Source organism: Talpa europaea (genome assembly GCF_964194135.1).
Source record: "Talpa europaea genome assembly, chromosome: 6".
Taxonomy (NCBI): Eukaryota; Metazoa; Chordata; class Mammalia; order Eulipotyphla; family Talpidae; genus Talpa; species Talpa europaea.
The window spans coordinates 136506263-136533323 of NC_140072.1; the positions used below are offsets into that span (position 1 = coordinate 136506263).

The following is a 27061-nucleotide window of genomic DNA, read 5'->3' on the forward strand; positions in this document are numbered from 1 at the left end:
GAAGCACTTCCCAGTGTAGCTCGGGACCAGGAAGGAATGTGTTTTTTAAATTATTTGTTTTGTTTGTTTGTTTGTTTTTTAAAAACAGCCCTTATTAACTCTTCCTTCCACTGATTCTACTGTAAATTCATAAAAGCCTTTTGTAGAAAGCAAATTCATGTACACTCAGCGGGTGAAATGTTCCCACACACGAAGAAAACAGCGGTCAGATTCCCCGTGTCTTCGGTTATCTAGAGCGGGTTAGAGTGATAAAGTTTTTGCATTTTAATGAAAATAATGGCTAACCTAGTTATTTACCTTTTTTTTAAAAAAGTTCTTCTTTTGTGATAATGCAGAATTGCATACACTTTATACCTGGAATAATGTTAAACCACATGTCGGGGAGATACTGGGATAAAATCGGATATATTCTGTAGAGGCGGTGTTGGGGTGCCGCTGCCGTACCCCCCAACAGCGACAGAGGAGCAAAGAAGTCCAGGCTCGTGCCTCCATCCCTGTGTTCCCCACACCACGGCGACGGCCTGCTCGTCTCCTCCTGCCCCCGAGCAGAACCGCGGGGGCCGCCCAGGCTTCTGGGGGGGCCCCCCCTGAGCCCGAGGCGGGCGCCCCCCGCGCGCCCCGGCGGGACCGGGCTGGGCCTTGAGTTGGGGAGCTGGAGCGACATAGTCAGGAGATTTCTTTGCTTGAATTTTGTTTGTTTCAACAGAAAAATGAGTTAACCGTCTGGTTCCACCCGGAGAGCACTTGTTTGTTCAGCTAAAAAGGAACCCCCGGGCCGGCTCCGCGGAGGGGTGCGCGGCGCGGACAGGCCCCAGGCGCGCCCCGCCACTGGCCACGCGGACAGAAGCAAGCGGATGGCGTCTGCGGGGGGCGGGGGGCAGGAAAGGGGGGCGGCGGGGGGGCCGGGGGTGCGGGCAGGGCTTCTGGTCTGGAGGTTGGAGGGTCCGGGGATTTTTTTATTTTTCTTTTTTGTTTTTTTTTTTGTCTTTTTTATTTTTTATGATTTTTTGTTGTTTTTTTTTTTTTGCTACACCGTGAGGTCATAGCAATCATTCCTCTAATAGAAACGGACAGGACAGACAGACAGAACTATTGATGAACACACACGATGACTAGAAATCGATCTAGAGAGAGCGAGACAGTGAAAAGACTTAGTATTCCTCTGAGAAACCATCCCCCGAAAGAAATCCTGTATTAGAAGTGCCAAAAAAAAAAAAAAAAAAATCAAAAAAACAACCCAGAACCAAAATAATCAAACAACCAACGGAGAAACCCAAAATCAAAAAAGAAAGCAAATTAAACCTCCCAACATTAAAACACAGTGTATAAAATGGCGTGAGAAAGTTAAGTCACTTGACAGCCTCGCAGTCAGTAAAAAGCTGTGTCCGTGTCCTCGCTCCGGGCCGGGCCCGTCGGTTCCGAGCCGGGCCCGTCGGTTCCGAGCGTCCCCGAGGGGCCTTGGCAGCAGCGACCGGGGGAGCAGCACCCCGTCTGCGCAGGCGGCGGGCGGCCCGCCGGCTGGACCCCGGCTAGTCCTCGTTGGGGGACCCCTCCTCCAGCGGGGGGACCCCCCCGAAGCTCAGCGCCGTCGTGTTCTGCGTGGCCGAGGCCGTGAGGACCGTGTGCAGGAGGATCAGCACGAGCACGCACAGCTTGAGCCTGCTGCTGCTGCACAGTCTGGCGGCTGCCGAAGCTGGCGACGTCCTGTGGCAGGAGCCCCTCGGGCCCGCCTTGCCTTTGCCCGGGGCCTTGGGGTGCTCTTCTCTCCTGACGTCACAGCATTCTGGTTCATCATTGGTTAGAAAGGTTTCATAGAGCCCTGCGGGGTGAAGACAGGGCGGGTTACAAAGAGGAGGAGACGTGGGGAGACTCAGAAGCCAGTGAGAGTGTGACGTCAGCATCTGAGCCATGACATCATACAAGCATCTGAGCCATGACATCATTCATACAAGCAACTCAGCGTTGCCCAGAGGGAAGTCAGTCAAGACAAGCTGGAGAAATGGCCCCCTGGCTCCTCAAGCCACCCCGTCCAATGCCTCAGTGTGTTCTTGGCTACACACCTGCGAGCCAGGTGTGAAGGTTCTGGGTGTGGCGATGGCAGGTCAAAGTCAGAAGGTGAGGTCCTGGGGCAACCTGGGGACCAGCCGGCTCAGCCTCCATTTGCTTTGACAGCAACGGCATGACTAGGCCAGGCGTGAGGTGGTGTGAGCTAACTGCGCTGAGGGAGACAGCCCCAATCACCCCTTCCTCCCATAAATCCCGCCAGGTGTGCCCCAGGTAGGCTTCTAACCCGTCATCATTTCCCTTTCACTCATTTTCTAGACTTTTCTCTTTTCTTCTCGTTGCCGCCCTGCCGGTGCCCGCTGAAGTGGCAGCCTGTCTCCTCCCTCACCCCGCCCGCCTCCAGCACTGCCTGCCAGCCAGGAGCTACCTTGCTTTCTCCTCCAGCTCTCTCTCCCTTCCTTCTTTGCAGAATCTCTTCCTTCGCCCCTTGCTTTTCTCTTCTTCTAACGTTGCAGGTGCTGTTCTTAGTCTAAGATCAGTAGTTGAATATTTTGGAAAATTTCCACGTGGGGAAGTCACTTCTCACCTGGAATATTTTCCACCTTATTTCTTGCTGTACTGTATGTGTTTTTACGTAGCTGCATAAATTATTATATATCATTTTTTCACTTGACCGAAACAGTAAATTAAAATGGAGCCTCTCCACAAATTTTATAACATTGCTTTGTAGCTTGAAAAACTTAAGAATGAGGATCAAGCAGTTGTGAGGATTAGATGAGCTCCTGGGTGCAAAATAGTTCTCTCAGTGCCAGAGAGATACAGCGCAGAGCAGAGAAAGAGCTTGAGATTTTGGCTACTGCTAACAAAAATAGCTACTCATAGTGTCTCAGTGTCTCCACCCAAATGATAAATTTCAGAATTCCCTTCCTCTCATTCCAGACTCACTTCTTAGTGCTCAGCTGTCCTGAACTACCTGCTCTTTCGAGAACATGTGGTCTTTCCCCGTGTCTGCCACATCCGTGCTGGTCTTTCTTGCTGGTATTTGCTCCTAATTCTCATTTTCTCTGTCCAGTTCAGCTAACTTCCATTTACGCTGTGAGTTCAAGTGGCATAAAGTTCCCTGCATGAAAACACTATTTGCATCCCCAAGCTGCTAGTGCACTTTGTGTAATTCTTCAGTAGAGCAATTATTTTTTCTTTTAATTTAATTGCTCATTTTCACCTCAATTTCCTTACTCATTTGTCATGTTCAAAGCAGGAATTATATATTTTCAGCCTTAGATTCTCAATATGTAGCACAAAGTCTGGACAAAATAGATACTTAATGAGCATTTATTACATGAATAAACTCAATACACATATTTTTAAAAGAATCTATTAAATAATATATTATACACTGCAATTTTCAGTTTCTTTTAAAGAAATGGCCAAGATATCCTTATAATGATGCTTACAATATTCATTTCTTCTTAGGCATTCAAAGGTAAACTTCACCTTCGCCTAGGTAGAATATGGAAAAAAAACTGAATTAATGAGGTCCCCATCGCTGACATTTTATTGTATGTTATTTTCTTTTTTCATTAAGTTATCTCACTGGTAGACTAATCATTTATCGAAGTATATGTTTTCCAATAGTCATATTCTTCAAAATAGAGAGTTCAGAGTTAAGATTATAAGAATAAAAAAAAAATCTAAAGGTCATTTAGATCACCATTTTAGAATGTTAATATCAGAATATGTCTAACAATGTCACCCAAATAAGCAGCTTTTCCAAAGTTGCTCGGAAGCCAGCTCGGTGATTTATCACTTTATTTTCAGACAGAATAAGGCAGGCTGTTCAGGTCAATAAATGTACTTCACTTTATGACTGACAAAATTAATATTCTCATTTTCCCCATCCATCTTTATCAAAAGAATTTTTATTCAGAGCTGGACATACATATACGTTAACGTTAAGGATCAGCCCATTCAATGTGATATTTTACAAAATTGAAAAAAAAAAAGAAAAGCCCTCCACCTCCCCCATCCCAAATTCTTCCTTCTCAGAGGCAGATACTTGCAATTTTTAAAATTAAAGAAACATTGTATTATAACAGTATATACATTTCAGGAGCAAGTTATACTTCCTTGAGCTGTTTCTGCATTTATCATCATTCCTGTAAATAACCTACTTGGTGTTTTTCCTCATTTTCCACATTGGATCAGCATCTACAGACCACCCCGGACAGTGGAGCCCTGGGCTGCAACAGCTGGGGCTCATGTTCCCCCCTCCACCCCACCCTGCAGGGCAGTAAGTCCAGTGTCCAGTGCTCCTTGCTTAGGATGTTGCAAAAGCAATTGGTAACTCAGCATGTCGCAAGTCTTAGCCTTCAGTTCCCAGCACACTCATTCTCCTAGAGTTTCCACATACTTACTAATTCAACCCCCCAACCGCAGCTGTTGGCATTGCTGGGGTGTTCTACCAGCGGGTTCTTCCTGAAGAGAAATCTCCGGGAGCCTTCGTGCATCTGGACTGGGCCGGTCCCTGCCTGGGGCACAGCCTGATGCCCCACAGGCGCCTCCTCCCAGGACAGTGGCTTCGGCTCACCTGGGGCCTCCTGACGCCCATCTTCCAGGCGCGTCCCAGGTGCTGGACCACACTGCTTTCTGCCTTCCTAAGGAAAAGCTCATGGGAGGAAGTTTCCAAGATGCTGCCTGTCTAAAGAAGGCGCTCACTGTACCTGCTCTGTAACTGACCTCAGGCTGAGCACGAATTTCCAGGTGAGAACTGCATCCTTCCAATTCGTGCCGGGATCACTCCCACCTGCACGCTGGAACCTCTGGGGTCTGTGCTTTCCTTCGCTCCGGTTGTCGACACCCTGTCCATCGCTCTGCTTGCTGGGGGATTTGTTGAGCTTTTACTGCATAATCATTTGAGCTTTTCTTTTTTCTATCATATTTTAATTTCCAAGAGCTCTTTTATGTACTCTGAATGATTTTTATTTTAAGTGATTGCTCCTGTTTCATAGCTTTAATATGTTCTTTTATCACTCTGAGAGATTTGTGCAACTTTTATTTATCTTGTTCATTTTCTCCCCTGGATGGGCTGTTTTCTCCATGTCATTTTTTTGTTGTTGTTGTTGTTTGTCTCTCTCTCTCTCTCTTTTTTTTTTAGCATGGAAAATCTGCAAATTCTGCATTGTCTGGTCATATGAAAAAGTATGGGCTGTGTGGACACCTAGGAAGCACTGCTGCCCAAGAGCTGGCCTGAGGCGTGACCTGCCTGAGCTGTTTAGGCGGAGACCCATTTAAGATGCTTTCCTATAGGCTGGCCAGGTTTCCCAGAAGTACCCAACATCTGTCCTGATGGGCAAAAGGCTGGCAGCCGGGGTTCTGAGTTGAAGGGGGAGAGTGGCCAGCAAGGACATCCGTTGGCAGTTTGCCAGCATTGCTGGCTTCCCTATCAGGCGCCCCACTGTACCTCCTCCCGGTGGTGCCAGCTCCAACAACTTTCTCCAACCTACTCCAAGGACACTGTCCCCTCCCCCAGACACGAGGCACACGTTTCCCTGGGGGGGAGGGGATTGCTCAACCGGGCAGAGCTAGCTGGGGCCGTGGAAATGTGGCTGCTTCTTCGATGGATTCCTGCCCAGGCTTTGTCTTTTGTCTCCTCCAAAAATACCCCGCACTGTCAGACACTGTCTGGAGAGAGCCTGGGAAGGGAATCAGATCGACCTTTGGCTTCCTCTCTGTGGCCTCCTGTTCATTCTTCTAGGTTTCACCAAATCTTCCAGTGTGTGTCAATTTTCTCTCTAGTTTCTATGAAGTTTTAGAGGACATCTCCTTAGCCATTCTTCTATTTTTTTGGACGTATGCCTATAAACAGTGTCTTTTCTGCTGAGCCAACCTAGAATATGATTCTGGCCTTTGCTCTCCCTCCCTCTGTTCTGAGCCCTGACAGGTGCCACCTCCTGACAGATACCATCTTGAAGTAATCAACCGCCTCAGCCCAGTGTTTCTGTGCTGGATGTAGGAGCATCCGTGACACACATGCCTCAGGGCCCAAAAGCCCCTGCGGCAGCTCCCTCAGGATCCCCAGCAGCTGCCTTGGCTGGATCTCTCGTCAGGCCAAAGGTGTCTTGGCCACTGGCAAATACCTAATGGGTCTGGGGTCCCCAGGCTTTCTTGACTCAGTCAGGGCAGACACGAAGGGCCTTCTGGCTTAGATAGTTCCCTTTGCAAGTCTTCCTTTCTTGGCCTCCTCTCCCTCTCAGGAGTAGTGTCCAGAGCCGCCCCCCCCCCATATCTACCTGCATGTAGACAGGCTCCCTGGGGGAGCTTCCAGTGCCTAACTCCTCTTCATAATCAAAGGAACCATAGGAACATATTTCCAAATGAAAATAAATAAACAGCGACTTCATCGCACACATATATAAATGATGGGGGTTAGGAAAGAGAAAATGCAGTTTTCAGTTGGTAAAATACTGGAGTGTTTTGCCTACAAAAAGTTTTATTTGCAATCTCTAATGAATCCTTACCTGCTATTTGACATTGAATTGTAATAATAATCTTTCTATCTTATAGTGCCAGCCCCATGGAGTATTTTTGGATGATGAAATAATTCAAGTAGCTATTTGGAACAGTGGGCCTGGCAGATAGTAAAATCTCACACAGTATTAATTATTCCCATTACAAGTTGGCATAAATGGCAGAATCATAATTATTATTAGGAGGGACTTTAAAGAACATATAATTTAAATTCATTCTCTGTTTCCAACTAGTCTCAGCCATCCACAAAAAAAGAAACCTTATTTTTCACAGCTCGAAAAATGATCAAATAAGGTCCTTATCAATATTATCTAAAAGTAAAGTCAAATATTCTAGGGAAACCCTTGAAATAACCACAGGACAGTAGTTAAATATAATCCTTCATCTGCTCCGTAACTTATATTTTCCCATTTTTCTCTTTTTCTGATTTTATTGAGAAATAATTGACATATATCACAGTACAAGTTTTCAAGTGAACAATTTGCGCACATTCTGAAATGATCGCCTCGTGGGCTCAGCTGGAGTCCGTCTTCTCAAATAGAAGCAGTAAAAAGAAAGGAGGGAAGAGACCAGGGAAAGAACTTCTCCTCGTGATGAGAACTCAAGACTTGCTCTCAGCAACTCTGCTATCGACTCGCTGCAGGGGCTCCACCGCTCACCTGGCGACCCTCACCTGGTCTGCCTCTCCCCACCCCCACCCCCACCCCCACCCCCGTCCTCCGCCACCCCCATCTCCTGACCACGAGACTCGTGGCTTTTTCTGAGTTGTTTTTATTAGTTCCAAGACACGTGGGGCTGTGTGGTCCGTGCTTCCTCTCTTTGCTCCTCTCAGTCTGGCACCCCAACGTCTCTCTGTGAGGCTGCACAGGCAGGCCGCCTCATGTCCAGCCCAGCGTATTTCACGCCTTGTATTTCACCCACCGCAGCCTGGTCACTTACTTCCCCAAGGCCCACCTCGGGGTGCATAGCAATTGTAAATAGACGGGGTGGCCATGGGGGTGGGGGTTGGTGCTGACACACTCTTCCAAGTTTGTGTTTCTGTTGCGGTGGGACTGCTGGACCCCGGGGCGTTGTATTTATAGTTTTCTGAGGACCCTGCACACTGTCTTGGTAGTGGCTGCATGGCCTGCAGCTCCAGCACAGGTGGGGAGACCCCTTTGCTCCCCAGTACTTGTTTGCAGATCCAGTTGACTATGAGGGGAAGGGGTTTCATTTCACTTATGTATAATTATACTATCGTAACAATACTATAGATACTCATATCTAAATAATATTAGATAGTAATATAATATTAATAACCATAACTATATTGTAATATAATTATTCCTAGTGGTGAATACATTCATTTACGATTATTATTTAGCACAATACTCATATCAGCACGAAGTTACTTCTCTTATAGTTGCATTGCTGAGAGTAAGGATTACTCCTCCATCCCATCCTGTACTCTAAACACCTAGCGGGCTGATTCTCTGCAAAAGAACAGTAAGTGTCTGTTTAATGAGGGGCAGGAGCCAAGAAGTGATGCACAACTCTTGGAGTTGTAAGAGAATGGCAAAGCACACAGTGGCCTCCCTAATAATAAAATACAACACATGTATAATATCAAGAAGGAATGTGCTGACCTTCCAGAAGGGGCGGCACAAACAGGTGGTGATGTAAAGACACTGGAGCTAGGCGTGCCCTGCATGTTAGGAAGATGACAGATGCTCTGAAAGCAGAAAATGACCCTCATGAGGCGCAAGTCAAAGGCCCGCCCAAAATGGCGGAGGCTGTAGAGAATTTGCTCGCTCAGCAAGACCAGGAGCTGAAAGGATGAACGGTTTGGGTTGGATCTACACGGGAGTCAAGCCCAGAAAGTCCTCAGAAAAACTCCTTGAGATTTCCAGGATTTTACTAGAAGAAACAAGACTGTGTGCAGAGAGAAGAGTCTCAACAGAACTTAGCACATGCTGTTAAATACCACGTTTCACATTGTTATTTTCCCAGAAACGCTTTCTGTGGTTTTCCCTTAACTCTAAAAAAAGAAAAAAAAATGCATTCTAAGAAAACCCAGGCTGATAAAATAGGTGGCTTAATTTTCTACCCTGTCCACAGCCCTAAGGAATGCTGTGAGGGTTGTGTGGAGACTTTCTGGGGAGGTTTAGAGGCGCCCCGGGATCGGGAGGAGGGCAGGTGCACCTGTCTCTGCAGGAGGCAGAGGTGACGCGGGGGGCAGGCCTGCAGGCGCTGGGACATGGGCAGACACACTCGCCCGCCTGCCTTTTCTGCGAATGACCGCGTTGCCAGGGCAGAGTGGAGCCGACAGGAGCCCGAGAGGGAGGGAAGCCTCTCCCCCTCCCTTTTCTGTGGACCAAATGTGCCGCCAGACACGTCCACTGCTCTGCTTGGGTTGCTGTCCCGGTGAAGCCTGCCTAAGGGATTTCATGAGGGCGTTCAGGACCTCAGAGCCCTTGGCTGGCGGGAGAGGGGTGGCGCTGCAGGAGGGCAGATGCCAAGGGCCTGGCTCTCCCAGGACGTTTCCACAGCTTCCTGCCCAGCTCGCTGGGCTGCGGCTCTAGTCACAAGGGTATCTACAAAAACTGCATGTTCTGGGTAAGAGCATGACCTATTATGTTCCGTTTCTACGTGTTCTTGTTCTTCTCTCAGTGAAATGGCCTGGTGGGGCTGACGTGTTGTAAATCAGTGTCGTTTGTTCAGAATGTGGCCCAGGGTCTTTTTTTTTTTTTTTTTTTTTTTAATTTGGAAACCCCTGTAACTCCGCGGCTGCAAGAATATCCTCGGAGCGGGAAACGGAGCAGCCCCAGCGCTGCGTGGCTCAGGGCCGGCCGGGCTGGCAGAGCGGCCTTTCCATGCTTTGATCCATCCCTGGGTTAGTGGCCAAACAAGATTTCCTGCTTTTGTTTCCAGAAAGAAACCAGACCCTTGTGCACGCAGAGAATACCCAGAGCATCACCTCAGTGCCGAGCCCCGGGCAGGCAGGCACCGCGGGGAACCGCCTGGAAACAGACCTGGCTCAAAAACCCGCTTTCTTTTCAGTGACTTCGGGGAACATGATTTCCCTAACTTGATGCCCCAGTTTTTGGAACACTAAAAATGAACAAAAACAACTGTGATTTGGATCAGAATATTTTTACTTAAAACAAAGACCAAAACTTTGAGTTTATCAAGCTCTGATCTAAAGAACAGCACACCTGCTCCAGCAGCGCAGAGATCAGACAAGAGATCGGTCTCAATATTGCAGAGTCAATATCCATTCTAGTTAATATTCTTCTGGTCAAATGGAATATTGATTGTAACATAGACCAAGAAATCCCCCCCCCTTTTTTATATGATGCGAGTTAACACTCAGAACTCTCAAGAGACCTCGCTGAGCTGTTCCACACAGTGACAAAAGGGATTATTCTTTCAATAGTTTAGAGAGCGATTGTTTTTCTATAATGGTATTTCCAGCAGAGGCAGGCAGACTTCTTGAACTGGGGAAATATGAAGTGTGATAAAGATGAGGACGTGGAGCTTGCGTGTCCCTGGAGCGGAGCGTGTGACCGGCTGAGCCGACCTGGCAGGGGGCACTGACTTTCTCCTCCCTGGAGCAAAGCAGCATCTTACAACTCGCTGTTGTGAGCTGCAAAGAGGCAGGAGGAAATCTGTACGGAGGGTAACGATGAAAGAAAGACAAAGAAGAGGGAAAGAGAAGGGACCACGGACATAGGAGTTCACTCGAAGAGAGGATAGAAAAGAGCAATAAAAAGGGCCAAGGTAGAACAGTTCAAATGTAAAGATTTGAAAAAATACCGACAGGTGTGATTTCACTTCATCCTGGAGAAAGATTCCTCTGAGGCCCGGCCCACAGAGGGGGAGGCGAGGAGCAGGGTGAGCTACTGCTCCTCAGAGTCTCTGTGGTGACGCGCTTCCGGAGTTTTCGGCGTAAATATCAAAATCCAGGTTTTCGGAAGTCTTTGCACCTGCCGAGTCAAGTCACTGAGCTTAAGGAAGTGACTCAGAAGCGCAGGCCAACAGACAGCACCCGGCCCAGAGCAGGTTTCCTATTTAGGAAAAGGATGACCCTCCCACGTGCAGAGGGCGGCGGGCTCAGGGACCAGGCTTCGGTTCCTCAGGCCCCCAAACACTGACAACTTGGGGGGGCGGGCGCACAGTGCCAGCCGAGACTAAGGACTCCGATGCAGGGCACCTGCCCGAGTAGCAGGGCAGGACACTTCTGCTGCTGCAGGGTCTGAGCCGAGAAGTCAGAAATCTGCAGCCGCTGGCGAAGTCGACTAATGAAGAAAAGCGTAGCCCAGAGAAGGGGAGGAAGAGGGTGTGTAGGCAGAGCTGGCGCTGCCGCCAGACACCCCGTCCACGTCTAGCCTCTGTGCATCCGTGGCCATGTGTCCCTGGCCCATCTGTGTCAGCATAGCAACATCTGCCTGTCTACCATCGATCACCTGCTCAGCATCTACTATCGATCACATATCTTCTTCCTGTTTATCTCTCTACCTGCCTATCTGTCTGTCTGTCTGTCTCTCCATCAAGCCATCCATCAATCTATCATTTATCTAGTGATGTTCTCTCTGGACTTTGCAGTTATACAAACCAAGGACTTAATCTTCTTGCTTGTCTATTTCAGTCAAGTTTCTGCCACTTGTGAGAGGGAGGGCACAGTCACCCACAAACCTGCCTTGCCAGCCCAGACCTTGGGCTTGAGCCCCAAGACATGGCCCAGGCCCCACCCCCAGTCTGCACGCTCTGGTCCAGCACAGCCCAGCAGCTTCAGAGAAGAAACCCAGATACCTTCTGTACTGTTTGTTCGAGAATGGAGTAATCCCTCACTCTTCTATGAAGACAAATGCTGCATACTTCAAAAATTCTGGTGCATTAGAGAGAAAGCAATAAAAAGGAATTAGAAAGGCAACAAGAGAGCTCAGCCAGGAGGATTTAGAGGATAATAATTATGCAGAGAGAGGTAATAATGAGGAAAAGAGTATTAACCATTACAGATCATTTTTAACTGTAAAATACAATGATTTTTGTAAATTTCAAAAAGCTGCATTTGAAGGAATTTAGAGCTACAATCAATTTGCAATTATACTGTGTGTATTGTGTCTGAGTTGTCCTCACCCAACAATGACAACGTTTTAAAACTTACGTCTGAAACTGCTTCATCTTGCAGGGTATTTTTATTTGGGAATTTTTATCTGGAAAATCTACACACTCTTTGTACTTTTCATTTGATAATGCTGTGAACTTAAAGTGGCTCAAAAAAAAGAAAATCTATGGAAAAGGGAGAAGGGAAAATAGTAAAATAAATAGATAAATAAATAAATAAATAAATAAATAAATAAAACAACTAGCCTAATAAACTTTCTATTTCTAGAGAAATTATTTTGCATTTGGAAATCTTCTTCTTCTAATCATTCCTCACCTATTCTTGGGGTGTTGGGAGGAAACGTAACCATTTTACGAAATTTGTAGACAGCTTTTAAATTCCAAACTTAGACCTTGCATAAAGGGCATTTATATCTATGTTCCTTTCTATTAGTTTTTCTACCTAGAGGTAAATTTTAAAAAACATGGAAAGACTGTTAGCAAACACTCACTATATTAAAAATCATGAGCTCCATCAATTGGCACAAAAAGGAGCAAATGTGAACACATAATTAGGGAAATTATGTAAATCATGGCTTGTGCTTCTTGCCAGCTCGCAGCTGTGACCTTAGCATGACCACATGACTTAGCTCCTACTCATGGCTTCAGTTGGTGGCAACTCTATTCACAGACAAACGAAGAGGTGGGAGAGCCTTGCAGTGTGGCAGGTAGGGATAGTTAAAATGAATCTTGCAGCAGTGAAATGTCTATTGAACACACCAACAGACATTACATTGCAAAAGAAGTGCCTTTCCATAAATGACTAAAAATATTGTGTGATATAGACTCAGTAGAATACTACACAGCTGTGAAAAAGGTAAAGTAATGGCTTTGGGGACAAAATGGATAGACTTTGAGGTGATGATATTAATTGAAATAAGTCAGAAAGTGAAAGACAGACATCAGATGGTTTCACTAATCAATAGAACACAAATAACCAAAGAGCACACGAAGGCAAAATACAGCCAGAATAAATTTTGGAATACCCACTGGGGCGTCCCCCCTCTGACTCAGGATTCTGCTCTCACTACCGGCGACCCGAGTGCCCTGGAGGCCCAGCACCACCAGCCACTTGGACAGACGAGGGAATGGAAACCTCCGTTGAATGATTTTCTAAAATTCTCATCTTGTGGCAGGACCCAAATCCCTTTCCTGTTCCAGGGTTCTTCCCCCACAGTATGTGCCCAGCAGAGGCAAACTGGGGCTGTGAGGAAGGTGTGGAGGGGCGTCAGGGAAGACAATCTTGGGTGTGGAGGCCTCGCTCTATGAGGGAGTGTGTGGAGCTGAAACCCCAGAGGTAGTGGGAGGAGCTGCCCACATTCCATAAGGTGCACGTTTTCTAGGAAGTACTTTTTTTTTTTTTTTGCATAGAAAAACCGAGGTGTAGGCCAGAGGTGTGGGGTGAGAGGATTCACCAGAGACACAGTGGGGAGCAGAACAGGCAGATCTACTGAAATACAGCGCTGAAGGGAGCAGCGGGGAGACAGGAGGGGTCTGCTGTGCCATGTGGGCAGCTCCCTGGCTGGGGATTGAACTCAGGCTGTAGCAGTGACAGCGCTGAGACTTAACCCCCTCGGCCACCAGGGAAGCCTCTTTTTCATAGTTTTAAAAATTTATCCTGGTCATACTATCTCCCTTCACCTTTTTGTTTTGGTCTAAATTATTAAATATTTCTGACAAGATTTGGTCTCCGTCACCTGGTATCGCATGGTTCCGTTCCAGCCCCACTTTCCTGGCATTTTAAAGAACAGGGGACAGAGTGACACGTGGGGAAGACACTGGCACTGGTGACAGCGTAGACATGGCTTCAGGGTCTACAAAGATTTTTCTACTCAAACACGCCTGTTGTGAGAATGTTCTTTATGTCATGCTGTCTTTCAGAAACTTTCACCAACTCCCTCGTCAAGGCAGACCCAGACTGGAAAGACTTTTGCAGCTGTGACCTCTGTCGTGTGAAAGTGAGAAGCAGAAGTGTTCAGGCAAGAATAAATTTTGGAATACCCCCTGGGGCGTCCCCCCTCTGACTCAGGATTCTGCTCTCACTACTGGTGACCCGAGTGCCCTGCAGGCCCAGCTCCACCAGCCACGCTTGGACAGGCCCCAGGGTCTCCCTCCTCCGCCCAGCCGGGCCTCGCCCACTGGCCCTGCAGAATAGAGTAATAGAGATTACTCTGTTCTGTGTGACACACGGGGTGCACACAGAATCCTCCAAATATGGTTTATAACTGTTGTCAGTAACCCCAGCAGACCCACTTTCCTTTTTCTCAATTTCTCTGTGAAAAATAGAGCAGTAGCTCGCGTGGAGTCTATTTTACCTGCCAATCAAAGGGTAATTTTCATAATGTTTGTTGCCATAGCACCCACCACCTGTGATCCTCTGCTACTTCTGTTTTCTTAATGTTGGCTCACTATTTCAGGTAAGCAATCAAGGAATTCTCCAGAGGGTTCTGGAACAAGCGGGGGAGTGGGGTGCGGGAGCCCGCCCCATCTGCGGGGCTGGGGCGGGTCCCCAGCGGCTCTGCCCTCGTGCTCAACCCCGAGAAACTGAGTTTCTGAAGCAGCAACGCCTCGGCAGCCGGCTTCAGGACAGACCCACCTGGAGACATGTTAGCTCACCGATGCCGCCGTTACATGACAGCCTGGCCCCGACAGCACTGCAGAATTCGCCCTAATTCATTTTTTAAACACGCTTTCAGTCATATGTCAGTTTTGTTCTTTAACAGAAAAACTAAGGAATGTCAGGCAAAGTATCTTCATCTCTTGGAACAGAATGTGAACTAAGCATAAGAGGGGCTATTGTGCCATCTGGGCCTATGGCTAGCGCACTTGGGGCTGTGGCTAGCACACCTGGGGCTGTGGCTAGCACACCTGGGGCCGTGGCTAGCACACCTGGGGCCGTGGCTGAGCTACCTGGGCTGTGGCTGGACACCTGCCCATCATTTCTCTAATGCCCTCAGCCAAAGACAGTGGCTAGAAATAGGCACGTGACCTCAGTCCCATATTTTAATAACTTGCTGGTTTGCTAATGATCACGGCACATGACATAGCCGATGACCACAGGTACATACAAATTTATCCAAATTTAAAACATTCACATGTCAGACACAGGTGAGTAAAGTCTGCATTATAGGGAAATGAGGCATTGAGTCCACGGCTGTTACCTGTTATACTGAACTCCTGGTTTAAAGAAATGGATCTGTTCTGAGCCTTCTGAATGCCTCACTGATCCTAAGGGCTGAAATGCATATATAAATATATATCTTTTTTTTTTTTTTGGTGGATGATAGGATCCTAGAATCACTGGCTACCTGGTGGGAAGAGGCGCTGGCTATTCCATCACTCCCTATCTCCGAGAGGCTAGAGGCAGAGTCTCTAAGGAAGAGTCATCCTCGCCCCGCTGGATTGTCAGGGAGGTTGGCCCTGGCAGGAGAGCACCTGCGAGGCGCCGTGTGTAGGTACCTGCCTCCAGAGCACGTTCAGAGGTCGCTGGGCCAAGTACGTGAAGACTCCTCAGTGACATCTAGAGGGGACCTGTCTCCTTGCAGAAGCTGGGAATAATAGTACTTCCCACAGGGGGGAAAAAAATCCGTCATTCATTTGTTGAATTTGAAGGAAATTCCATCTATTCCTCCGACTCTTGATGATAAATCATTGTCTTTTCCAGCATACAGAGTGGAGCTAAAACCCGAAGAGGTGAGTTATTGGCATCTCCATGCCCACCTGTAAGTGGTGAGTCCCAGATTACGTGACAATGTTCAGAAAGAAATACTGCACTAGAAAGTCTTGCTAGTTCCCAGAGTGTGATGAGCCACTTGGTCCCACCTCCTGACCAGGGCCCCTAGGCCAGCAGACACTCTCCCGCCCTGTTCTCTGGGCTCCGGCCCAGATGGAGGCTCTTCTGGTCACATGCTCTGAACCTTGTTCTGCAATGACAGACACTGAGTGATTTCATTCAGTAGAAACATATTTCTTGTTGAGGACCAACAGCAAAACCCGAGGGCCAGCCGAGGCGCCAGGTGCAGAGCAATGGCTGTGGGTGATCAAGGCAGGCCAGGTTCTGAGACGTTTAGCCATGAAAGGAACATGAACCCAGTGGCAGAGATCAAGGAGGTCTCCAGAAATTCAGGGATGAGAGTCTCCAGAAGGCTTCTCTTGATGGCGCTTCTCTGGACCCAATGACAAATCTCTCTCCCTGTCTATATTCAAACTGTGGCTCTGGAAATGCTGATTTTATAAAACTTAAAGACCATTGAAAACATCGGGTGAGTGGTCCGCTGACGCATCTTCAGCTTCTGGCGGCCTCGGAAGCGGACGGGGAGGGGCAGAATCAAGCCCATAGTTGACATTCATGTGTACAGGTGAGTCCAAGAGACAGAAGATGAAGACATGTGAGGGCTTCATCTAATTCAAGAGCCTGGTGAAAATCACTGACCATCTCTAGCGAAGAGGCTGTGTGCACGCGGATGCACAATAAAACCACTTTTCCATAACATCCCGTGAGTTTCTTGAAAGCATGGACACCTCGCTGACCCCAGAGTCACCGAAGCTCTTATCTTGGTGAGCATTTGTTCAAAGTTTTATGTGCAAGGCAAATAAGTGTGTAGCCTGTGTCTGGCCAGAGGACTGAGTGAAGCTGTGAGTATCTACCCCCTTCCCTCCACCCCACACCTCCCTGACTCCGGCCTGCTGTCCCGCCCCACAGAGCAGCTGCTGGAAGAGCGACCTCAGGTTCCAGCCCAGGGGGGACAGCGATGGCAGGTGGCTTCCCAGGACAGTCTGCGGACGTGGGGTGCACAGTGCCCAGATCCCATCAGCACAAGCGCCCCCTTCTCTGCGGTCCCCGCAGCCAGCAGGGGAAGCAGGGGGAGCGCATCCTGTTTCCCGAGGAGGTGGCGCTGAGAACACCTGGGGGCAGCAGGACAGGCCTGCTCGTCCTCGGCCAGGTCACCCCGCTCCTGCCCCTCTGTCTGGGCGGGGGCTTCTCAAGCGCACGTAAGGAAGAGGCTTTCCGTGTTGCCTGACACCTGGGGTGCTGTTTTCCCCGTAAACACGGGAACAACATGCCTCGGCGGCAGGTGCAGGGTGGAGGGCGCTGCGTGGTGCTTCTTCCCGCGAGGACCGGGCCGGGAGCTCGGGCGCGCGTGTTAGTCTGCAGGGTCAGGCGCGCGCTCGCACGCGGGGGATCTTCTGCCGTGCGCAACACCTGCAGGCCACACACCCCTCACCTGTCCTGAGCTCGCACCCGGGAGCTCCAGCAGCTCACACTTGAGGAGACACCCCCTGGCGTGGGCCGCCCGCCCTGGCCCGGCCCCGAGAGCGCGGGCAGGAGCGGCCCCAGCGCCCGGAGCAGCTCCCGCGCGCACCTGCCAGCGGGGCTCCTGCAGGGCAGCGGCTGCGCCCACTGGCCATGGCTAAGCCCACGGCCCCGGGCCTTCGGGGACAGCGGCGTGGGACACCCCCGCCCCTGCGGGGTCGCGCCGGGAGCAGGTGCCGCGCGGGGCGCGTCACGGAGCCGGGCCAGGGGCCTCGAGCGCTGGGGCCGAGCCCCCCACTGTACCTGTACAGATGAAGCTGGAGAGCCCCCCGTAGATCACCTCGTCGTTGTCGGGCAGGATAAACGGACACCTGGTCTGAACCTCCAGACAGTATTGCTTGCAAGGGATTGTCTTTCTGCAGTTAGACTGTGCGACTTCGAAGTACTGGGAACACAGCCAGGCTTTGTAGACGATCTGGAAAAGAGAGAGAGAAAATAAAAAATGGGGGGGGGTGATGACAACAGCTCTGGTGCCCAGGAAGGGCGTGCGGACCGAGAGGAAACCCTCACATGCGCGCAAAGCTAGCGGCCCCCAGCACGGCCGCAGCTGGGGTCTTTGCAAAACACGACTGGAGCCCTGAGAGGATGCAAAGGGACGACGGCGTTTGGTGGGGTGCAGCTCGGGTGGGGTGCAGCTCGGGTGCAGCAGGACCCCAGGATGCAACGGCAGAGGGGGTGCGAGACTCCGGGCCGCGGGAGCGCCTCGCCCGGCGGTGCCGCGCTCGGCCGCCAGGTGGCGCTGTGTCCCGCCGGCCGGAGGCGCGGGTCGCGGGGAAGCGGCAGCTGAGGAGCGCCCCAGCCCCAGCAGCCAGGGCCTGGCGTCCCTGGCTCGCGTCCAGCAGACTGACCCCCGCAGAGTCCGAAAGCCCAGAAACACCAGCCTGGACCCTACACAATATGCACGGGGAGTTGCAGGACCCGGAGGGACTCCCCTGCTCTGTCAAGTCTGGATGTAATTTTACAAAATGTGCAGGGCCTGGGGCCTCATGGATCGCTTGTTTTTTGATGATTATTTAGGAAAATAAATGCTGAAGGAATACCTCTCTCTAATGCAAGGAAGAAGCAGAACCTAAAATCAAATAAAACACCCACAAAGACTGTTTGCTTCGAGATGCTGTAACTCGGGGCTGCCCAGGCTCTCATCCCCAGGGTGCACACCCTCAGGTGGGGTTTTGTCACCTCTGTCTCGCCAAGGAAAGTGAGTGGTTGGTTGGCAGTGAATGTACGCTGAGCAGCCACACGCATGACAAGCCCTGCAGGCGCTGGACTGAGTCTTAAGGGCTTCGTTCCCTGTGTGCCCAGCTACCCGGATCCAGGCTCGGGGTGGAGTCCGATGCACGTAGAGCAAAGATGAAATCTGGCCTTGCAGCAGCGTGGGTGGGTCCCGGGGCTGGTGCTCAGTGGCTTAAGTCAGACTGAGGAAGGCACATGTGAATTCACTCATAGGCGGCAGATAAAGCAGCAAAAGGACTGATCAAAAAGAAAACAAGGTTTTAGACTACAGGGACAAAATCGCGCCTACCAGAGGGGAAGCCGGAAGGGGGTGGCTGACGGCGCGGAGAGCCAAGTGCACAGCGGCGGGAGTAGGGTGCTGGTGGTGAACACATGTCTGCACCAACGTGGATTTAAAAGGCCGAATGCCCGAAACCTATATAATGTTATAAACCGATGTCACTTCAATAAAAATAAGTAAAGAGCAAACTCGGCCCAGCACCCCATCGCGGCGGTTGGCAGGACGGCCACGCTCAGTGTCCTGGACAGGAACCGCCGGGTGCGGCCGCCTCTGGCTTGTCTGTGCCATCCAGCCTCACCTCGGCACAGCTTTCCATGCAAGCCGGGGGAGCATTTTCCCAGAAGAAGTCGGGGTTCCCACGTCTCTGAAATCTGCTCCCCTCCCTCCTCTGCATCTGTGTCTGTGTGTTAGAGATCTGGGATGGGGCAGACTTGGAATGTAAATAGATGGTGCACGATCATGAGGGAAAACGTCCTGTTCGAAAAGGGGGTTCTCTCCCTGTGAACAGGCTGCTTCCCCTTCCCCCGGCTGTCAGTCGGGTCTGCTCTTTGCCTTTGTGACTTGTGTTGATGCAATTTATTAAATTCCTTCCTCTCAGCCAGTCGCCTGGTGCTGTGGGGGGAGTGATGGGTTATGTAAGCCATAGTCTGCCGGAGCCGCCTGGCGGGCATGAGAGAGGCGCCGCCACAAGCACGGGTGGGGGTGGACGGGAGACGCGTCTCCACCTTCCTGCCTCTGAGCGTCCCCGGCTCGGGCTGTGCCAGGTCTGAGGGAGCAGCTGTGCCCAGAGAATCCCCGCGGCCCCTAGAGGGACACCAGGACGTCTCCCCTCCCGAGTGTGTGCTGTCCCCGGAGGGATAAGGGAGCGCCTGGGCTGAGAACGGGGCTCCTGCACCCCCAGGCGTGCCCGCCTGTACACCTCGTCCTCCAGGCGGCTTCTTGGCTACTTGTCCTGAACCAAATGCAAATGTCATCTATTTTCTGCGGTGACCCACTTCTGGGAGCCTGTGCTAACACGAGGGCTGTTCCCCTGAACTTCAGGGTTCCCCCAGCTTCCTGGCGCTGCCCTATATTCTCAGGTCCACCCAGACCATTCTCAGGAGCAGGCTGCGCCCCCGGTGGGCCCGGAGGGCCCCGCGGGCAGGTGCTGCTCGGCTGGTGACCGCGTGGAGGCTGCGCAGCTGACCAGTCCAGCCGCCAACACCAGCGACGTTCTCATGTCACCCTTGGGTGCGGCTGAGGAATCTCCTCCAATGTCGCTCCCGATCCCAGGCCTCGGGCCGCCTGCCCTCCCTCCTCGGCCACTCCCTCCTGCTCTGGTCGCTGCCCGGGGCAGCTTCGTGCCCGGGGCAGCTTCGTGCCCGGGGGCAGCTTCGTGCCCGGGGCCAGCTCCCTTCCTCCCGCGCGCTCCTGGGCGGCCTCTCCCGCGCGCCTCTCTCTGGCGCCTGGAACCGCCCCTGGAAGCCTCTGCCTCAACCTCCCCAGCGGCTCCCCCTCCTCAGGCCGGATTCCGCCTCCTCCAGGGCCAGGACAGGAGGAGCCCCGCGGCCGCGCCCCCCTGCTGGTGCCACCCCGGCCCAGGGCGCGCAGCCAGGGCCCGCCTGGAGGCTCTGTCCGGCCTCGCCCAACCCGCGGCGTCCCCTCCAGCCGATGTCCCTCAGCCTCCCTCCCCCGGCACCAGGAGGACGTTCCCGCCGGTCCAGCGCTCAGACCAGGGCGGCCCGGCCCCGCCCGGCCTCCCCTCTCTGCACCGCCCCCTCCTGTCCACTGTCCCCCCAGAAACGCGTGTTGACGGTGGTCAGCCGGGACCGCGAGGCCCCCGGCGCCGCGAGCTCTCTCCAAGCCTCTCCGGCTCCAGCGCGCTGGGGGCTCCGGGGAGAAGAGGATCTGTGGGAAGGTCCGCGCGGACAGTCCGCCCTTCTCTGGAGAGGGGACGGAGGCGCGCCCGGGAGCTGCCGCCGCGGACGGTGGGGGGCGGCTGGAGCCCTGATCCCCGCACCCCGGCCTGGTCCGCACTCGCGGTCACACGTGCCCGGACCCCGCCCAATTCCGAGCTGGAGGAGGCCAGCGAGTGGACGCTCGAGATACATCCAGTCTGGGGCTCGCACCTCAATGGAGTTTGGAATGTTGGAGACGGTCCTAAACATGGGGCATTAGTCTTCTGAGGAAGGACATGGAGACGAATCCTTTCCCGGCAGTTGCTGGGTGAGGAAGGTCGTCTTCAGCACAAAGGAGATAGTAAATTCACCCAGGGCAGAAGAAGGACTATGTTAGGCTTTCCTTATCTTGGAGGATGCAAGTAGGGATTCCTGGAGCACTTGATGATTAATAAATGTGTCCTCATGCAGAATCTAGAATATATATATATATACATATATATATATGACTTATTTATTTATACATACAAGAGCTGGGCACAGGCCAGAGATGTGGGGGGGTGAGAGGAGTCACCAGAGACAGAGTGGGGAGCAGAACAGGCAGACTGACTGAAACCCACTGCTGAGGGGAGCAGCAGGCGAGTCAGGAGCCGTCTGCTGAGCCACATGGGTAGCTCCCTGGCCAGCTGGGGATCAAACTCGTGCTGCAGAGGCTGCAGATTGCTTCATAGTGCGGTGTTTAATGCCTTGCACCACCAAGGAGGCCCTAGAATATATTTAGAAAATGCCAGTGTCTTCAATAGAACTACAAAAAGTGACCCGCACATTCACTTTGCAATGCAGATGGATTTTTTTTTGTATGTGTGTGGGACCCTCACCAGTGGCCAGGGAGCGAACCAGTGCTGCAGAGACTGTGGGCAGCGTCGAAGCCCAGCGCTCAACCGCTGCGCCACCAGGGAGGCCCTGGATTCGTTTTTTAATAAAGCTAAGTAGAGCGGGGCTCACTGTCACTGCCTCACTTAAGAGAATCACACAGAAAAGGTCTAAAGAAAGTGGCTTCACATATTAAAAAACTAGCAACAACAAATGTTGGCGAGGGTGTGGAGAAAAAGGAACTCTCCTGCACTGTTGGTGGGAGTGCAAACTGGTCCAACCACTGTGGAGAGCTGTGTGGAGATTTCTGGACCTACTAAACATAGAGCTTCCACAGGATCCAGCAATTCCACTCCTAGGTATTTACCCAAAGGACACAGAAACATCCATTCCAAAGAGCACCTGCACCCCTATGTTTATAGCAGCACTGTTTACAATAGCTAAGCTTTGGAAACAACCCAAATGCCCAAAAATAGATGACTGGATCAAGAAGATGTGGTCCATATATACTATGGAATATTACTCAGCAATATCCATATACACCATGGAATATTACTCAGCATTCAAAAAAGATAAACACATGCAATTTGCAGCAACATGGATGGCGCTGGAAGGGATCATGCTCAGCGAAATAAGCCAGAAAGAAAAAGAAAAATACCGGATGGTCTCACTCATAGCAGGAATCTAGAAAACCTAAATTAGGGACCAGGAAAATGAATAATTATAAGAAAGTGAAAATCAAAATCAACAAACAACTATGAACCAGAGACACTTTTTGGGGGGTGGGGGGCAGGAGGGGAGGGATTGGGTCAGAATGGGGGTGTTGCAATTGTAAGGGGAATATAAAAATAAAATTTATTATTTAAAAAAAATAAAATAACAACCTTTTAAAAAAAAATAAAGAAAGAAAGTGGCTTCAGGGGCCACCCTGGTGGCGCAGGGATTAAAGACAGCACTATCAAGCTATCACCAGCCACTGTGGCACGAGTTCCATCCCCCGCCAGCTAGGGAGAAACCCACATGGCGCAGCAGACCTCTCCTGTCTCCCCGCTGTTCCCCTCAGCAGTGTATTTCAGTAGATCCGCCTGCTCTGCTCCCCACTCTGTCTCTGGTGAATCCTCTCATTCCCCACACCTCTGGCCTGCACCCCAGTTCTTGTATACATAAATAAATAAATCTTTAAAAAAGAAAAAAGGAAGTGGCCTTATAGCTTTGTCATAGAGCCCGAAAGAAAAGGTGGGACATTTGAAATACTAAGGTAAAACCACTTCAAATACTAAAGTAAAGTAAAAGTTGTACTAAAGTAAAAATACTAAAGTAAAACCACTTCATGGCGCTGCACACTTACAGCCCATTAGAGATGCTTTGGGTCTGGGTGTGGCTGTCCTACAACTCGGCAGTATCACCAACCATGACATTCCAGTGAGGCTTGGCTTCAAGCCTCCTTCCCCCACACCTGGTCCACGAGAGGTAGCACCTCAGACAATAACCTGTTCCAGTAAACGACAATCTCCGTCACCTTTTCTATCTCCAGGGTATTACCCACAGGGGGCAGGTGTGATCATTGTACAGAGGTGAACACTGAGACTCAGAGACTCTCAGCAGTTTGGCCGAGGTCCCACAGCCGAATGTAGTGGAGCCAGGCTGAGATTTTAGGTCCTGCATCCCCAACCCACCCAGTGACATGCATTCCATTGCAAAGCACAGACAGCCAGGAGTAACCAAATACTAACTTTCAGTAGTACAGGTAGGGTTGCTCCTGGATTTCCAGATACATCTCTTCTGCGAGTAAGCTTTGGAGATTCAAATACTTCCATACCTCATAATTCCTTCCATATCTTAAGAAAATAACTCAGTAAGTGCTGCAGGCATTGTGCTCTGAGTGAAGAGTTTTGAAGACAACAAAGGGTCACATGACGGTGATCTTAGCAACATGTGCTCAAAATCTATGCATTTGGTGACATGAGCACCAGTGTTATGAATGAAGAAGGAGCCAGAATTATGTCCGAAAAAAAATTGCCTGTCATAGCACTAACAGCGACCACCGATGCGAGAGCTTATTTTTTTCTAGTCTCGGACCTAAATCCTTCTCATCCTCTGCCCTCTGCCCCCCGCCCCCCGCAACCCTTGGTTATTTCTCACTAACCTTCTATGGTTGCTTTCATTTCTTCCTTGGAAAATGGTAGTTTTAAGGCAGTTTTTCACTCCTAGCCTCCCTGTGAGGAAACACTTTACCTGGTACTCCAGAGAGCCTTCTGCTCCCAGCACTGCACCTTCACCCACCCACGGAAGGGGCCGCTGATCGTAAAAGTGTGCAAAACTCCTTGTCAGGAGAATGTCTAGAAAACACTGAGTGTCAGAGAGCTCACCAAGCCCCAAATAATGATTATAACTGGATTAAGTCCCTCTGGTCAAATATTCTTGGCAATCTGAGTTGCAGTCCTCGCAAGCTGAGACAGCATGTCCATGACATGATTCAAGGTTGCACGATTCTGGTGACTGTCCTGTCTCAATAGACAAGAAAGTAGGTGTGCGAGCACTCACACCCCGTGCACGCCTGTTGTCCACGACAGCTTCACAAGGAAATGGGAGAGATAATAATGGAGAGATAAGAGCCCTTCAAGTGAGAAAGTTCCCTGGGGAAACAGGAGCCGGGCCACTTACGACTCGTGGCATCTTAGAGAAGAGCATTTATTTGCACTTAGCTTACTTATTTGAGCTTCACTAGTAATGCCAACCGAAGAGGATTTTGGAGAGAGTCGAAGAATCATATATAGGGAATGAAAAATAAAATGCACTCAAGTCTGATATGGCTTCGCCGAGGGCATGACTTGGGAAAGAAACACTTTCTCATGGGACACGTATTAACAGAACTAATGAATTACCTTCTTTATTAACTTGCTTGTCCCACCAATATTGATTGTGGGAAGAGCCTTTGACAGATACATTGGGGAAAGGAAGCTTGCCTTGGTTGACTGATCTGTACATTCTGGTTAATTCAGATACACAGCAATACCATCAGAGCTGATTTCAGAGACGGGAGGGTCAAGGTGGCACAATCTATGATGCTGGTTTGGGAAATCGGTGATGACAGGCGATGAGTTGCAGGCACTTGTGCGCACTCTGGACACTGCAGGGCCTCCTGTTGTCAGGACGGTCTAAGGCAGTGAGGTCAGACCATCACGTGGCCCCGGTGTGCACCTCACAGAAGTAGCGGGGGGCGGGGGGAAGGGGAATTCTGTTAGGAGACTGGTGTTACAAGAGAAAGTGGGGGAGAAAGGGCAGCCCATCCCCTAGAGGAGAAGAGACCTAGCGGTTACGTGAGCTCTGTTGCGGCACGACCTTCTGTCATACCCATTAATACTGGACATGGTCACGAGTCCGTCAACTGTAAGCCCCAAGAATCCCGTCTGCCCTTCGTCTTTGGGACACAGCAGATGCACACAGGGGTGACATGCAAGGTTGCCGTTGCGTCTGCCTGTCTTTGGGAAGGACTCTCCATGTCTCCGTTAGCAAGTGTCCCGTCCGAAACACTCCCTTCTCCGGCCAGCCGCCAGCTCCCAGCACCCATGGCTGCGCAGTGCTCTCCTACCTGGCCTCGCCGTGGGCTGCCGGCCTCATGCTATTACCCAGCGCTATCTCAGGTTAGCTAAAAACCACCTTTTAAACATGCAACCTGAACTATTTTGAAGTCATAGTAAGCATAGGCAGAATATTCAATTTCGATTTCACTTAGAAATGGCTCGTAGGGACAAAGACCGCTGAGGCGACCTGGGAAGGCAGAATCAACACCAATCAGGCTGATGACGCTGGCGCTGCTGGAGGAGGCGCTGGCGGGCGTCTGCCTGCGAGGACAGGCCGGTCCCCCGCCCGCCAGAGCTAAAGAGTGTCGGGATCGGGTCTCCTGCTGGGGTGGGCATCGCCTGCGGCATAATGAGGCACTCAGAATCGGTGTGCGTGTTGCGAGCGCTTGGCATAACTATCATCACCATCCGGGCCGCGGGCGGCTCAGCGGCCGGCCTGTCAGAGCAGAGCCAGGGCCGCAGAGGGCAGGCCGGGGAAGTCTGCAGGCAAGTGTTTGTCGGGAGGACCGTCCGTGGGAAGAGCAAGGCCCAGCACACGCACATGCACATTTTTATTCCTGGTGCTAAATCAATTCCCCTCTCTACTCCCTGACTCGGGAGCAGAGATCATTAAGAACACATTTAAGTGCTTAATTGGGTTTTGAAGGAGGTTTCTCCATTAACATTAATTAAAGTCTCCCTGGGCTACAGAAAGCTCATTTGCCAGGTAGGGGTTTTCCAGTTTCTCTGATCTTCCCACTGCTGCCTCAGCAAAACTATTTTTCTTGCCTCAGATTCTAAACTAAGCTCCTAAGACCTGCAAGAAAAAAGAAACAAAGAAAAAAAGGGCCTCTGCCCTGCGTGCGGTGGCCTGTCAGGGACGCGGCTGTCAACCCCAATGGACAGAAGCCCTTTGAGGCAAAATTATTCCCTGAGTATGTTTTATTGAAGGTGTGTTTATGAGGTTGAGCCATAAGACATTCCTGATATTCAACCATTTTGGGAGCCAGAAAGATGGCGGTTTCCTATGGTTCAGCCTAGTAACCTGGACTTTCTAGATTTCAGACAAGAAAATGGAGCCTTCCTGTAACACTCAGGCAGTCTTCTCTTACTCGCCTTCATTTCTATACTCCCTGGGCTTTCAGAGGCAAGCTCTATATGCTGATGGGCTGGGAACACAGAATCTGGTCATGGCCTTGCATTTGGCGGCTGTGGGGTGAGGAGCCTTTGACGCTCTGGCTGTGAGCACATTGACATTATTGCATGTATTTCCACAAGCCTGTGCAGCTTCTCTATTTTGATTGTTGGACATTTTTTCTTATTCTTCAATATGTAAGGAACAGCAGAATGAAGTGGGGAAATGTCAGACCCCAAGGCAATATTCATTGCTTGCCTTGTAGGAATTGGGAGGCACACAAAGGAGGCACAATGGGGGGAAATGGAGACAGGCCAGAAAAAGACCCAGGTGAGCAGAAATAAAAGAGAAAGAGCTGGCAGCCGGGGCAGTGGGGGGAATGAGGCCCAGGAGCACCCACAACCTGGTGGCTCAAGCTGCCTTGCAAACATTAAGTAAGGTGGCTTTTGAAATGGAGAACGGGCATTTGTCATTTAAAAAAATGCACTTGCCAGGGTGGGGCAGATGGGGGTGGGGGTTGAGCTCAGAGGCCTGCAGCATGACACCCACATCTTTACAGAGAAATTTCACATTTCCTTGCTCACTTGCCCATTTTGCTCTGACCTCAAATGTCTTCACGTATCACAGAGGTTTATGACTTATCGGAGAGTGACATCTCCCAGACGGTGGCTGCCTTCATGGCTCATCTAATCAGGGCTCTCGCCCTGTTGTGAATAACTGTGCGGCTTTTAAACCACATCAATCAGACTAGACAAACAACGGCCTTCCCACGGCAGGGCCCCGCGTGAGAGAAAGTCTACGCCTGTGTTTTCCATCCTTTTGCTCCTCAGCATGGCTGTCAGCCAACCACATTTTGGTCTTCCCTATCACTCTTCTTCAAGACCTTCTGACTATAATTTTTATAGTTTTTAAAACCCCAGAAATACGACTGTAGAGTAGAGGCTACCAGAGGGGAGCAGATGGGGGGTGGTCCTAGTTCTACGGTGAAGGATGATGGGGCTGGCCACACACTTCTGAAGGGGTGAGCCTCTACCCTAAATCACATGCAGTGTTGCCCACCAGTGCTAACTCAAGCGAAAGGGAAGGCCAGTCCTAGGCTGTGCAAAGGCC

At 50.6% G+C, this 27061-nt stretch overlaps 1 protein-coding gene across 1 annotated transcript in view; it reads right to left on the bottom strand.

Annotated features, from left to right (window-relative positions):
• Positions 1–221: 221 nt before the first annotated feature.
• The window catches only part of NALF1 (NALCN channel auxiliary factor 1), a gene marked incomplete at its 5' end in the record, with an annotated part of 385064 nt that continues 358224 nt past the window's right edge, over positions 222–27061 (bottom strand). The window contains 2 exons of the mRNA XM_084235718.1: positions 222–1819; positions 17234–17405. Of these exons, the coding sequence (XP_084091844.1) occupies positions 1530–1819; positions 17234–17405 (462 nt within the window). The 3' untranslated portion in view covers positions 222–1529. The remainder of the gene's footprint in view (positions 1820–17233; positions 17406–27061) is intronic.